This window comes from Ammodytes marinus (genome assembly GCF_949987685.1).
Source record: "Ammodytes marinus genome assembly, chromosome: 21".
Classification (NCBI taxonomy): Eukaryota; Metazoa; Chordata; class Actinopteri; order Uranoscopiformes; family Ammodytidae; genus Ammodytes; species Ammodytes marinus.
The window spans coordinates 12,461,962-12,478,277 of NC_137225.1; the positions used below are offsets into that span (position 1 = coordinate 12,461,962).

The following is a 16,316-nucleotide window of genomic DNA, read 5'->3' on the forward strand; positions in this document are numbered from 1 at the left end:
AAAAAATAGTTTTGAGTCCTACATTGACTTTTACCCCTAAAGAGATCATTTAGTGTCTATTCTTTCCCACAAAAGATGTAGAGAGGAGAGGAAATTAACACAATCTCACCAGCAAGAGGAAATGAGAACATGTCACATTAACTTAAATCATGATCTATTGGGGAGTCCCAGGGTGAATTCAGTGTCTCATCACTTAGGAGGTAAATCAACCACCTCTGTGTATTCCTGACGTTTCTATGATTCTAAATTGGGGGCTCAGCTGTACAAATGGTAACATTAACAATGCATGAGCGTGTGCAAACCACCTTATTACACAGTACACCGTGGGAACCAATGGCTGTCTGTGAGTCAGCAGACCTCAGAGCACAACGCGTCCTTTATCCTTTGCGACCCGTGACAAACTGTGTGTCACATGTCAACTGCTAGAGTATCAGTCGGATCAGTTTCTCATCGCTGTATCTACAGTGGGTGAACATGTACAGTACACACGTGTGAACTGTATAATTCATAGTCCCATTGGATCTGCAGTGAGCATGAGAGGGTTTGTTTTCAACATCGCAGTGTGATGCTGTGTCAAATAAAAAATCCAAGGCTCAAGGTTCGCACCGGGGTCAAACAGATCTATGTGATAAACAGTTGTATTCCAGACTGAAACGTTGCTGATGTTTCCAAAAAACTTTAAATGGAGTTTTCCATTTAGTGCGATCGGTGAGAATCCCTCAGAGGAGGGTGGTTGCGTGTGTGTGTGTGTGTGTGTGTGCAAATTGAAACCTCATCACTGGGCTTATGGTGTGGCTCGCCATCACACACACACGCACACACACGCACGCACGCACACACGCACGCATGCACACACACACACACACACACACACACACACACACACACACACACACACACACACACACATAAGCACAGAAGCACTTGCTTCTCGTCCCTTGGTGTTAGTCTAAGTGGAAAATCATTGATCTGGCTCATTAGATCTGACCCTTCTCCATTATCCGAGGAGATTAGAGAATGGCTGTTTCATTAGATACAGTTGTATTTGTGTGTAACGGGAGAACCACACATCAACCTAGAGCTATTTTACCAAGCAACAGCACTTATTTCAAATATTGTATTGGCAATAGGACACATGCAATCATAACAGTGTGCTTTCTAAATGCAAAGATGACTAGACCTTTATGAGATGTTTCCCTGCATAGGCAAGACATTGAAACCCTGAGCACATCAGTACAGTAACTGCTATGACAGCCAATGGCATCATCATCACCTACTGGAAACAGTGCTGGCACACATAGGAGACTTCTGGGTACAATGAAATGCTCACTTACACTGAGTCGGGCTTATTTGAAATAAGCACTGAGCTGAGCCTATTACCACCCTCTAGTGGACGTGAAGGATTCACAAAGTAAATACAGCAATACTAAACCCACCCACACACATGCACTCACTACACTGACAGATACAGTACAGGGATAGGCCTACACATGCAGTTTTGTAGCGGTAGATTGTCCAAACAATCAATGTATCACATCATAAATGATGTAAATAGGCTACAATACAACATTTTTATAGGCCTATTTGCTTTATTATTTAGCCTTTATCATGATATAGGCAAACAATAGAGCAAATATAAAAGATGAAGAATAATATCAAAATGTATGATGACCAGGCGTTGTCTTTGTATTCTAGTAAACTGACACTGGTTCAGGGTTGCAAAAGGTTACAATCATGCAACTGTGTTCATGTGAAACGATCGCAGCTCCACATTTAGATTTTTTTTTACACGAAAAAGCGACTGCAATGTAATACATGGAGGCAAATATACCGACTGAATAACACAGCAAATCCTAAGCTCATGCAAAAAACATTTGAAGCAGCAACTGTCAAGGCTGAGGACTGTTTTTATAGGAGAATTTGGATGAGCAGTGTGGGATGGGGGCGCTCGATCGCGCCAGCTCGCACATGCGCATTGGGGTGTGGGAAACACGATTGAAAACGGGCAGCTATGCCGCGCGGTGCAGAAAAGGAGTTGGACGCGTCCGCTTGGAACAACGGCGGGTGTACCGGAGGACTCGCCCGGGGAGCGCAGGACCGGGAGGAGGCTGCTGCTGACAGGCGTTGACGGCGAGGCTTTGCTTTGTCCCCGGGGGAATAACTTCCTCTTCCTGAAATCGGCGGCGCGAGCGGGTCGACGGAAAAACCGCTCGTTCTCCCCACACCGCTTTCCCTCTCCTCTCCTCTCTTCTCCTCTGCTTTTCGGCACCGCAAGAGAGACACCGAGACATCGGCAATGTTGCTGCTACACGTCTAGGATTTACCTCCGCTGTCCGTTTGTTCGCGCCGGCTGTAAATAAGACTGCTCAGAGAGACAATAAGCGACAAACAGCGGGCTTCACTATGGTTTTATTGGCAGTCCGCAATAGGAGATGTCTTAATAGCTGCTGTATGTGGACGTTATGCGTGCAGTTGTTGCTGTGGATTTTATGTGCCGTGAACGGAGAGGAGCAGCCGTTCAGTGTAGAGGTAATACCGTTATTTGTTGACATGGCATGTTTCCTTCGCCTAATAGTCTGCTTTATTTTCTATTCAAAACAATAGATTAGTGTAGCCTTTTTGAGGCAAATTGTAGCCCATGTTTAGTCTTGTGTTCCAATAACAACAGGGGCTTTGTGAGATGCCCAGCTGGGCTGTAGTTCCATCCATGCCTTTCCTTTTCACTTTTTTTTTCTTTTAGGTCAAACTTTGGTCTTAAATATGCAATATGTAGCCTATTAAAGCAACAATTAATCGGATTTATTCCCCTTTCTTTTTTCGATTGTTTACGTTCCAAAAGGGAGAAACCAAGCAAAATGAGGATTATTGCAATTTCACTATAATGGCCTATAAATTGATAGATAATGTCCCAAACTGACAGATTATGCCAAAAGACTTTAATCATATCCATCTCTAACGCTGTTATTTTCTTCATTTCAACTCCCACTTTCCCTTCATTCAATACTATAGTCAACAACAAAAACAAAACATCTTCCCAAAGAAGTCAGTGGGTCAAATATTCAGAGTTGGTCCCCTTGGCCAGATCTTTGTATTTTTTTGTGGTCCATGACATTGAACATTTACAGGGCACGAGGAAACCTCTTCTTATAAAGCATTCGTATAGTGTCACCTACTTGTGCCGTGATAACAAGAGCAACACATGCTCAGGCTCATTTCTGCCGACAGAGATCTCATGAGTTCACAGCTGACGATGTGGGCAGCTAGGCTAGATGAGATTTGAACAGAGAAAAGAAGGCTTCCTTTCAGAAGGGAGCTTTCATTATGATCTGATTTTCCTGAATTATTGGATTTTTCAAAAGCCTTCGGGTTACAAGTGTTGCGCCAATGAACTTAAATCACTCAATCAGCCTTTAAAAAACAATCTGTGTTTAGTCTTTTCATCTTTCTTTCACGATTTTTTTACAGGACAAACACAAGCGTTTCTCCCCTTTGGTAAAGAGAGATATTTGGCTTTTACCAGGGGAACATCTGTCCACTTGACATCTGCTTGTGTTTCCGGAGCAGATCACAGCTCACTTCAGCCAAATTTATACAGCAAAAGTGGCTACCAGAAAGTGTCTCAGCCGCAGTTGCATGCTGCACAGACAGAGACGCCACACAGAAACATCCTGGCACTTCTACTGACAGTCATTTAAGTCTTACATCCACATATCCACATGATTTGCAAGCCTGGCATGCCACCCCCCCCCCCCCCCCCTGGAAAGACAGGGAGCAGATTTAGTCCAGATGCTACAGGTTATCCAGTTAGGCCGTCTAAGCTCACATGACAGACAGAGTGAGGAAGGAAGGGCAAGATGTAAAAAGAAAAAAAGATTGTTCTCAGTTTGAACGTCATTGACCTTTTTCCAGTTGACCCTTATAATGACCACAATAACCTTCTGTCCGGGCCAGTTGGATGTCTCAAAACCCATTGCCTGGAATCTAGCCTTGTTCTCTGTTGCGAGATACACATCCACAATGTAAATATGAACGACTTGTTGTTTGTGTGCTGCTGTTCTAGTCATTGTCATATTTTAGAATTTATTTCGACGCCCCAACTTGGCCTCAAATTCCCTTCTCCCACATCTTCTGCCTTCGCTTGCATGTCATTATCCTCCCACATCCCTCGCATCTCTCATCTGTTTTCCAAGCCTTTCTTTGTTGTGAATGCATTGTAGTCGAGGCACTCTGGTCTCTCCCATGTCATATTTCATATCGGCTACTACTTTAGAAAACAAACTGTATGTGCTACGGCTTGTTATTGTGCGAGATGTGAGCTGAACAAAGCACATTTGCCATACAAATACATTTGCCCTACAGGAGAAACATCAGTACATTTCTGCAGGAGTAAAAAGCGTCTTAAGATGAGATTTAACTTGTTATTGTACATGTGTAAGGCAGCCTCCTGCTATGTCTGTCATGTACAACTGTGCTTCAGTTGTGTGATTACAGTAGATTCAGATCTGTTGGCGCTGTGTTTTTCAGCTCCCTGACACGTTCGTATGTTTTGCAGGATTTCAAAGCTTCCACGTGTCAACAATCTTGCGTGGGCTTTTTCCCCATGTAATGCGATTCCCTTTATGACGCCTTACTCGACCAATCTTTAATGTCCTCTGCAGAGGCTTGAGAAAAGGCTGCTGGATACAATCAGGTCATTAGATAAGTTAGAATGCTGACATTCAATGTGTGTGTATTTGACTTATGAGGCAGTGAAAGCAGGCCAGCTGCAGTTCTAAAACCTGTCTTACCTTAAATGCTTTGTAAACAGTGTTGAGAAGCTCCAATCCACCAGAGGACTGGTGTTCCCCTATTAAATGTATGTGATGTTATAAACAAGACTGTGTAGAACTCATGGACATATAAAGAAAGGTAGAACTGGACTTTTTAGGGGTGTGTGTACACTCACACCACAGGTTATAGAGGGTAATGACGAAGAGACAGATGGGTGCTGCTGCCTCTAAGTAACAGGTGTGGTTGAGGTGGCAGTGCACCTAAACTTGCCTGGGTCGGACTGCGGCATTTTTTAGGACACTTAACTCATGTTCTCACTTAACTCATGGCAGCTTCAGAGCGGACTTCCTGGATTCTTCATGGCTGAATGTACAGACTTGGCAATTTTGTCCTTTCTTACACTCGCCTTACAGAAAGCAAAGCCTGTCGCTGGGTGATAAAACAGTTATTAATGCTAAATTGTAAAAATCTTCCAGTCCGCGCTCACTCAGTGTGAAGATTCCTCCGAAAGCTCAGAAGCTTTTGTCTTCCCCCGAAGAAGTAATTTTCTCTGCAAATTGGACAATGTCATTAACAATGGCACAGCAACCAGCTCATTCCATTTATCTCATTGTGAGTTTTTTCTTTTCATCCCATATTGATTTAATGTGAAAAGCTAATGATTTTGTGTTGACAGCAATGCAGTGAAGTCATTTTTATTGCTTCCTTTGCAAGGCCACGAGGGCAGTGCATGCAGGCGAGCTACCTTGAGTAGTATTTTTTATCAGTAGTTTTTTACAAAACGCAAAGTAATTAAAAGATTGCATTGGAGTTTTCTCCAATCAGTCTTTCAAACCACAGCCACTTCCACTGTCATTCTGCTTCTTCTAAAGTGGTGGTTCTGAACTCTTTCAGCTGATTTAAATGTGGCCTCAGCTATTCCGGAGAATGCTTTTTGTCAAATCACTTTTTGTCAAAATCCGTGAATCTCCTCACGATCATCTACCAGTCTGTTCTGTGTGTGCACCGAACAAAATCCAGTGTTAATACACAGCCTATGCTCTTTAAACTTGTATTTTACTAGCTATATTGGCCCCTATGTTTACATACCATTTGTGTTCATACCTGTTTCCAGAGCCTATATAGCCATAGGCTGTTGATGGACACTAGATTTGTTTTCAGCCCACACACAGTACAGGTAGTGGATCGTGAGGAGATATTCACTGATTTTGTCAAAAAGTGATTTTGATGACATACCATCATAATTAGGAGGTTTAAAGTCAAGTGCACTGCTTAAAAGTCTTACTCCTAGATTGATGCTACCCTTCAAATGTAAGCTTTGAATGCACCATGCGGCCGACGTGTCCCATTTTAAGAATTTGCAAAACATTGCAGCGAAACAGGATTCAATTCATCCTAATTGCCTTTGTTCCCACCTGTGTATGAAATTGCCTGCTTACATAAAGCCCTCATTGTATCACTCGCAGCTGTCTCTGTTTTCCACCTTCCTTTCATTCTGTGGGGTATTGGTGATATTTTGACTCGTGGCTGATTTTCTCCTCACCACGGTAGCTGTCTCTAGGAATACAACAACTACAACAACAACAACACCAGGGTGGAGGCGTCGAAGCCTAGCGAGCATCACATTTCCGTGGTAACACTCAGTAATACAGAGAGAGGCATCAGGTGCGGCGCTCGACTCTCAGTCACTTTTAAGTGTTTGAATGATGCCACTATGCTCGCCAGAGACCAGGCAAAGTCACGTCGTCAGAGATAATCTTCTGTACTGCAAAGTTGCTCTCGGTGTGTGTACTAGCATCTGTTAACACATCCTGCATGAATGAATGAATGGATAAAGGCTGGTTTGTCTGTGCTCCGCTGACTGCCGCTTGTAATTATAAACTCCAGGAAGGATTTGATCTGTTCCCCCTCAGTCGATCTGTCAGCGAGGGTTCCTCAGAGATCAATGAAGAGATTTCCATGAAATGTGGTGGACAGACCTCGTGTCAAAAAAAGCCAATTGATTAGATTTTGGTCGTGAGCCAGCATTAGTCAGTTATTGACTTTTAGCCATAGCTATGCAACGGCCACAGACTTATGATTGCAATATATGAAAGATGCCAAAAATCCTTGCAACAATAAATATAGGAATTGGAGTATGTCTAAGGGTGTGACAGGGAATTAGAAATGTGCTCATTTGTTGTTAGGGATACAAAAGCTGTGGTCAACAGCACTCACTGTCAGAAATTGCAATTAAGTAAGATTTGCCTGCTTTTAATGATCATATGGCCCGCGGAATGATTGAATTGCGACTGATTTCCATAATGATGAAATTCACTTTGATACCACAGGGCCTCATTCAAAATGAATGAACATCTACTTGAAGTTAAATCAAATTGTCATATAGATAGTATTGTCATATTGAAAGTATATAAAGTTAGATGAGAAGATCCATGCCTATCTCATATCTGAAACTACAGCTCATTAGCCCATTAGCTTAGCTTAACATACAGAATGGAACCCTCTGATAAGCATGTTTAATATTGATTGTTTTGTCACAACCACAGTAACCTCAAATCAATTAGTGTATGGATTAAACAAAGCTTTACAAACAGACAAGAGTTCATTGGACTGAACATTCTTAAATATCATGATCTACTATGTACCAACATAATACACCATTCTTATGGAAATAAAGATGTCGATTCTTCAGCTCTGCTGCAAAATCATGAGTCACATCATGCTGTAACTACCGTAGCTGTTTTCAGCACTATACTAATGCCAACCACAGTCATGTCCAATGCAGATGACTGGTTAGTGCGCTGTTGTCACTATTTGGTTAATGGCGGAGCTTCATTCCTGTCACAGCTCATGTTACCAGTGGGCATGCCCAGCCTCCGAGTGGCATCTGAATAATGTAAGGCAACAGTGTGAATGTGAGCTTTCCTTGCATCCTATGGACTTTTGTTGACACTCCTCTGTGTTTGCTCTTAGGTTCACCTGTAGCCATCCCAGTCATATTGACTCTGGGTAGTTGCTTTCGTTACACATGCTGCCCCTTGGCCCTGCCACAGCTGACCACAGTCCTGTCCTGTCGATGACCAAAGAAAACAACAGGCAGATTCCTTGACGGGACTCCTGTTCAAACAACTGAATGCAATACAAAACTGTGTTTAAAAACAATCCCAGAGATCTTATTTGCTATTTTTGGTGATAAGCGTTCGCTGGCACCATGTTTTCGAACCGCGTTTCCCAGAAATCACTTGGCGGTCAAACAGTTTACATGGCATGTTTTCACTCGAAATGTCTCTTAATGGGAGTTTGAACGCTCCTCGACTTTCTTGTGCCATGGTGGTTATCAGTACTTACATTAACTACTTAACTACTCTACACATGTTTCATTTTCCAAACGGCCTTCATCCTCATCTTGTAACAAAGAAGATGTTAAATTGTTGCTGTTCTTTCTGTGTCGTCATACTTCCCTCCCACTTTGTGTGTGTGTGTGTGTGTGAGCTTATACCTCTTTGTCTGAGTGCATGCAGGCGTATTTAAGAGTGCGTATACACTTGTGTGCTTCGCGCCTTGTTTTTATCACTGGGCTATCATATGGATTGCGAGCACATGAGCAAATGCATGTACACACACACACACACACACACACACACACATACACACACACGGCATTCTTGACGTCATTTGGCTTCGGTTGGAGAGCAGATTTTCTGAGCCGCCGGGGTGTCTGTGTCAGTCTGTTCACCCATTCCTAGAGAAACACACAACACCTGCACTGACCTAAATGATTCATAATCGCAAGCAGGCGCGCCCCATTCTCCTCAGCTGCCACTTGATATTGTTGTTATTGTTATTGTATTGTTCCAAATATTTCTCCCTGAATGTCAGCACACAGTCACTCACTCTGTCTCTGAGATGTTGTGCTTAGTTCTTTGGTCACAGCTTACTGAGCTGTTAAATCTTTAATGTGACTGACAACTGCAACATTAGATGATGCCAATGGGGCATCACATATAAGGCTGTCAATTAAGCCGCTGACAGCAACGCTCTGGGACAAAAGCGATTTGTGTGTGTGTTTTTGTGGGTGTGCATTTTTATGCTGCAAAAATCCATGAGTCATTTTGTTAGTCATTGAACACTGTTTATGTGTTCAGTTAAATAATAATACAAATAATCATGGTAATGTAATCACATGGCAGCATGTTTGAATATTTTATTAACGTCAGTCCCAAAATGAACATGTAAGTAGAAACCTGAATCTCAGCCGTTTGAAGGTTTGCCTTTTTAGGATTGAGATCTTTCTTCAAAATGACTTCATACGACATCAGCTTATGTCAAATGTCACATTCCAGACATGTCTTTTTGTCATGTTCCAAACATCAACTGAACTCATCAAAATGCTGTGGAACCCCCCCGCCCCCAACAAGTATCCACTGCAAACGGCACTGTTCTGATCAGTATGTATGATCGGACCTTGACATTCTTGGGTGACATTTTTGTGACATTTTGTCCTAATGGGGCCACCGAGATGGTGAACACAGTTTCCATTAAGTGTTTCCTTCCATTTAGTGTGTGTGTGTGTGTGTGTGTGTGTGTGTATAGGCGTGTTGCAGCCTCTGAAATAATCACATTGCATTGGGGTCATGAGGTGCAGATGATGGTTTGGGCATGTTGAGTCTTGTGCAAAATAATAATAATTTTTATATTTTTTACAGTATGAGTTTGAGTGCAGCGGTGAGATTACGTGTGTGGGTTTGTGGTTAGTGGTGTGGGCAGGGAGGCTGCGGTTGCCGTGGAGACCCTGGCAGACTGGCCAGAGGTTCAGCGTGTAACCGATGAATAATTCAGGGTGGAGGGAAGCGGCAGGCTTTCCCTGGAGGACGGGATCATGTTCCCACCAGTCACCTGCACCCAGAACTCACTGTCGGCTACTCTGTCCCAACTCTGTTACTGGATCCATACAGTAGATCCTGTTTTTGTGCAGAGATGTATGGCGTAATCCTTGGATGTTTTCATATCCCATCTCTGCTTTGTTAAATTCTGCAAATTATTATGTGTATGCAGCGTATCACACATCTACAAATATATATACTTCTATGTATATACAGTATAAATAGAATTTTTCTTAATAAAATACATAGCAATCAGGGCTGGAATGTTAACACAATTATTCTTATGCTACTGCTTGGTTAAAGGGAAATCATTGTGCTAACTTGTTGACCTGATATTTGTGGTATAAAATGGACAGCTGAGTTTCCATCCTCACAGGGATCTAATTGTATTCAGTCAGCAGCCCCGGACTGTAAATCATTCACTGATGAGATGAGCAGAATAAAATACCAGGAGGGCTTTGAGGCAGGTACTGACAGGAAGTCGCCCATAGCAGAGGAAGTTGTTGGCAATATGCCGGCTGCAGGCAGTTTTATTTAATGGCTGCAGTGTCTGTCCTGCCAAAACGAAGTAACAATCCTGTCTCCGCTGATGTTTGTGAAATTGTAGAGCGTGGCATATGGCTCTTAAATTTACCGGCATATCTGCTAAATTACTTTCAAACTTTATCCTAGAGTTAAGTTTACAAATCAGTTTGGACAGATGGATCTGAATGATGAAATAATGTAGAAACAATATCCAAAATTGCCTGCGCCTATCGGCTGTATGACTGTATCATATAGGACCTAGGTAAACAAAATGTGGTGCATTGTGAGGATAATTAAACTGTTATTGCAAAACATCTGAGCCATATGTTACCTGGCTTTGTTTTTGACAAAAGAGGCTGAATCGGCCAAGCTATAAGCCAAGATGCCTGATGGGGTTATACATATTGCTGATAAATACTTTATGTGCGTATACAGTACGTATATAGCTGAACCCTTCTAAGCATGCAGGGACAGTCTGTGTACTCGATGTGAGTAATACTGTTAAATATACGAGGTGGTTTATCTCCTCTGCCCCATTCTGCCTATAAAACGTCTGTGAGTAGCTGCGGCTTGTAAACACTCTCTGCTCGCTGAGACAGTTGGTTGACAGTCTCTGACAAAACCCACTCTGATCACTGGCATAATGCTGTGATTTTATAGAACACTCTGAGTCTAATTACCTCCAGTAATTCAGTGTGCATTGTGCCAGAAAAAAATAATGTGTGATTCCAGGTATTGGTGACACAAATTGATGTATGAACTTGAGATCGCAGTGAATCAAAGCACTTGGAAGGGTGCCACTTCCACAGGGATTTTACCAAAAAAAGGACTTACAGTTTGTGAGCATGAAAAAACCCAGATACTACCATACTAAAGCTTGGTTGTTGTATATTTTAAATGTAAATCGCCTGATCTCCCTCAACATTACCTTTTCAAACCATATGGCTTCTCGTGAACATTTCAGCCATTTTTAAAGTAACTTTAATGTCAAAATTACCATTAAGCTCAGCGGCCATGTCCACAACTCGCCATAAACAATTAATTCACATGTGACCTGCCATATGAGCCGCATGAGCGAACGCTGTCAGCACGCTGCCCTGCCAACCAAGACTCGTCTCATCCATAATAGAGTGGTCTTACAGGTCGTCATTTTAATGGAACTTGTGGGCTAATTGGCCTGCCTTCTGCTGGTTAGATAGATAGCCGTCTGGTGGAGAGGTGGTCCAAGGACGTGAAGGCTCAGGGTTCACCTCTGTTCAGTGCTCGTGTGCGAGTGCATCTGGATTATGAGTCACTGCAGCACTTTGCCCTCTCTTTCACTAGGTATCTGTGCTGCATCTGTTTCTTGGTAGCGCAGGCAGAGTTTACCTGAGATGACTTCCATTGGTTTGATTCATGATTTTGTCTCTCTGTTAAAGGTGGAGTCAGCAATTCTGGAGAACGCTTGTTGTCAATATCACTTTTTGTCCAAATCATTACTGTGTGTAGGCTGACATTTTTTTTGTAATAATACATAGCCTAGGCCCTAGGCTATGTAAACTGGCATGTTGATAGCCATGGTGGGTCCGTTTTTGTTTCACATCCCCTTTGTTTACATGGCAGGTTACAGAGCCTAGGCTGTGTATTAACACCATTAACATTCAGCGCACACACAGTACGGCCAGGTACCGGATCATGGGGGACATATTCACTGATTTTGACAAATTATTTTGACAACAAGCTTTCTACAGAATTGCTGACTCCACCTTTAAACATGTGTCTCATGTTGCTGTGGCAAGTTTCCTGTTTGAGGTGGATATCAGAGCCAAGATTTTAAACCATACATTTTTTTTTTCATGGTGTGACAAAGGTGAAAATGAAATGCGCTCTGTGTGAAGAAGAAGAGTGTGGAGAAGTGAGGTGAGGCCGGGCTTGAGAGGGAAACCTACTTCAAAGCAGAGTGAAATCAAGTGTGGAGAACCCAAAAATAGGCACTGATGCAGTTTAGCCTTCATCAGGGCAAAGCTGATGGACTCCTTATCTTTCCACTTCAAGACTGCCTTGATTTCTGCAGAAGTTTCATTTACAGCACTCCGCTCTCTCCGGAAGACTGGCTATTTTTGTAACAGCATAATTATTAGATTACGCCACAGTGAGGCTTATTTTTGTTTCGTGACGTGTTCACATTTGGCCGGCTGGATTTTAGTTGCATCACAATCTGGGTTAGAGGAAAAACCATTACTGGTTTACTGACCTGTAAACAGTTTTAAACATGAAGTAAGAGTCAGGAGGAGGTCAGCTTAGTTTAAGATTTTTTTACAGAGGATCCTTAAATATACAAGTTGTGACGGCCTAATTAGGAATATTAAGAGGTGCTGGTTGGTTAAATTGTTTAACCTTTGGTCATAGACAGGCTAGCGCTTTTCCAATGTTTCCAGTCTTGTTGTGCTAAGCCAAGATAACCGCTTGCTGGATTTAGCGTACCTTTAAATGTAACAGACAGACGGAGTGTCACACGTCAATCTTTTTGTCTTACTCTTGGCAAGGCAGTGAATGAGCCTATAGTTTCCTATCCCTGATGTGTTCCTTTAATGCATGGAAATATATCATATTGGTTGACAATGTTCCCAATGTGAAATGTGTAAAATGTTTTGGTTTGTTTTAAGACAGTGTGTCAGCTCTAAATGGGCTAAGAATAAAAGTGCAGCATTGTATTTCTGTTATTTCTACTTTGATTGAGAGGGCTGACCTACAGATGTGAACACACTCTTAATATCACCTCATTAACAATTCTGGAAGCTTCCCTTCCCCCATTATGATCTGAGGCTCTGGTCAAAATAACGACTGTGCCCTGATAACGTTTTCATTCCTTCCGAAATTCTAGTGAAGTGTACCTCAACATTCTCTGGCATAATTATTATTACAGCAATGAGGAGTTTCAAATGGCAACGCTATTGAACCGCACCGTCTACGCTTTGCAAGCTCACTCGTCAACTGTCTGTGGGGAGAGGACAGGGAGGAATTCCTGTCTTTATTGAATTAGGAGGCTGTCGGAGTCGGAGCCTTACATTAAACTGAACACCGGGAACCATAGATCTCAGAGAGAGAGAGAGAGAGCGAGAGAGCGATAGAGAGAGAGAGAGAGAGAGAGAGAGAGAGAGAATCAATGAGAAAGCAAAGAGGAAAGTGGAGAGGGAGGATAAAGAAAGTAAACAAAGAGATGTGGACAGATAAAAAAGCCAAAAGCCGGGTGCTGATTCAGCACAACACACTTTTACGATCTCCTCTCTAGGATTATAAGTAGAAGATGGGTCACTGTGCTGGAACTAGTGAAACAGTGGGACATGCCTTATAGCAGTCAGCTGAGCGCTGTATCGTGGGAAGTAGGAAATATCCGCTATCCTGTTGTTTTAGCAGTAGTTTTTTTTCGGAGGACAACAGTGGCATGTCTTTTACTTTTGAAAAGTACCTATAACAATTTCCTTCCTAAACTCCTAATTTTTCGCCTCTTGCCAACAATTTTTGAGTCAAGACACAATGTATACATGTCGACACGATCAAAGACTAAGATTCAATCTTTTCATACTTTTGTGCAGTATGGATATATTTGAGACAGTGGTTTGAATCTTGGGGGTGTGTGTTTTTATTCTGTTATTGCAAATTCTGTGTCTCTCAAGTCAGCTCCATTATCAGTCGCCAAATCTTGTTTTTCATTGTAATTACTGACTGCTCCCTTCTGCTCCATTCGTTCCTTGCACCGTGTGTCTTGCTGTTTTCCTGCAGTGCTGTAAAATAAAGCGCGTCTTTTAGCAGCTACACCCTCCGTGTCCTCCTGCCTGTGTCTCCTATCTCATTCTCCTATACAACCCTCCCTCCGTCCCTCATCTCCTGCATTGCACACACACACACACACACACACACACACACACACACACACAGACACACACACACACACACACACACACACACACACTCACACACACACACACACACACACACACACACACACACACACACACACACACACACAACATCTAATATCCTGTCACTGTCTGATTGACATATCCAACAACATTCTGGGCTTCCTCTGTCTCCTGTCACCTCTTTTCCCATACAGCTCTGTGTCTGATAACGGCCACTGCTTTGTCTAGGAGCCCAAACACATCACAGCGCCTCATGTAATACTTACTGCCAGCTCCTTGTGAAAGAAAATAATGTATATAAATATATACCCTGGGTTTCACTGTCATATTTTCTTTGTAGCTTCTCATTTACATAATAGCTGTGTTGCTCAAACAGCAAATAGAGATTGCATACCTGTTATATTGTGCAGAAAGATTGCCAAACCTCTCAAAAAGTTGTATCTGTTCAAGTTTAAAGAACAGTGTAGAATATTGGTACTTTTCAGAACAGACTTGGTGGAAATGGAATATACTATTCCTAAGTATGTTTGAATTAGTCTATACTTGATTGAAAATATGTTTTTTTTAATAACCGTAGCATGAACCTTTTATGTTTACACTGACATGTTTCAACAGTAGCACAGAACAGATAAACTGAATGGCCTTATGCGATTTTATGTTGGGTATCTATACTAAAACACTATAAAATAAGTAACTAAATACATCTTCACCTCATCATCATTCATCTCTTGATATTGCGTAAAGAATTGAAGCTGCGGTGGATGATGCCATCTTTAGTAACTAGCTTCTTGTCGTTGAAGGCGACCCTAGCTTCTGTAAATTGTCTTTTTAAAGTAGGGGTTAGCAAGGGAGCATTTCAATCTATAATCTAATTTCTCCCAACTTTTTCAAAACCCCATTTGAAATCCTGAAGCTGTGTTAAATTGAAATACCCCTCTATCGGCACAAGCAGAGGATGGGGGTGGAAACAACACAGAGTTTGGAGTTCTGTTTGGCTTAATATGCAATTCCATGTCTAAACTGTTTACCTTTTCATCGCTGTCTTTATTTAGTTTTTCTTTTCCTCTGTCAGCCCTTAAAGGCGGCATGGTATTCCCATCGGCAGTGGTTACAGGACCGATTCTAATGCGGTTACAGTGTGGGAGGGACGGAGATGATTACAAGGAGTAGGCGCGGCAGTTCACAGCAAAAATGACAGGAGAGGAGACATGGGAAAATGAGTCATGTAGCATTGCACGGAGTGAGGGATGTCAAGATCTCACAGCCTGGTGTGATACTTGTGACACCCACTGGTTAATGGGATTTGAATGAATTAAGCTTTACGATGCCATAAAGAGGATTGTTAAGCACGCCCGTAATCGAGCGTGAATATAGAATGTAAATGTTGCCTTAGGTGTAATCGAATTTCACGATCGTAAACGGAAGTTCTGAAAGTCTAGACTCTGATTTGAAAAGTAAAAAAAAAATTCTAAAAGGATTAAAGCTCCGAGATTTGAACGGCTGCAATGGCTTCTCTGTATTCTTATCATGTTTTCTGTGTACCAAGATTTTAATCAGAGTTTGTGTGCGCCCTTTTTTTTTTATTCAACACGCTTCTTCTTCAGAGATTAATACATAGCCTTTCAGCTTTGCATGCTGTCACTTAAAACTCTATTTCAACGGGGGTGAGGGGGAATCTGAAACTTGGAGGTGGGTAAAAACGAAGCTCAATGAAATGGGGCACAGCAGGGAATGACATGTAGAGAACGACCACAGGACCACTACACCACGCTCATTTGTGCTTTTCAGAACCTTTTATCAAACGGTATGTCTACCGAAAAATTTAAATAAAGTAGTAAAAGGTGTAAAATAGACCAAAGAACCCAGCGGAGAGACCCTCAGAATATTAAAGAATATGAGGAAGTGAAAAGGTGGACGTATGTATGACATGCAAGCCAAGGGGACCTATTGGCGCCAAACGTGGATTATGACAGATGCACAGCGTCACACGGACCAGAGGTGGGCATGATAAGGTTTTGCTGCCTAGTGTGAGTCTGTGCACGTGCCTATCTACAGTGGAGTCCTCAGGGGACAGGGAGTATGTAGGCAGCGTATCAGGGATCTGTTAGCATGCCAGTCACAGCACAGATAAACTACAAAGAGGATGTCAGGCTTTGGTACTGAAGATTCCTCTTAGTTTTTCCTTTTCAGTGGAAGCTTGAAAGTCCTCTGGTTTGGGGTTCTTTGTATGGCATTT

At 42.3% G+C, this 16,316-nt stretch overlaps 1 protein-coding gene across 2 annotated transcripts in view; it reads left to right on the top strand.

Moving 5' to 3' along the window:
* The first annotated feature begins 1,996 nt into the window (after nucleotides 1–1,996).
* mmp16a (matrix metallopeptidase 16a (membrane-inserted)) overlaps nucleotides 1,997–16,316 on the top strand; it is a 72,902-nt gene continuing 58,582 nt past the window's right edge. For both annotated transcript variants that reach the window (XM_080050383.1, XM_080050384.1), the window contains exon 1: nucleotides 1,997–2,529. In XM_080050383.1, coding sequence (XP_079906509.1) covers nucleotides 2,404–2,529 — 126 coding nt within the window. In that variant the 5' untranslated portion in view covers nucleotides 1,997–2,403. The remainder of the gene's footprint in view (nucleotides 2,530–16,316) is intronic.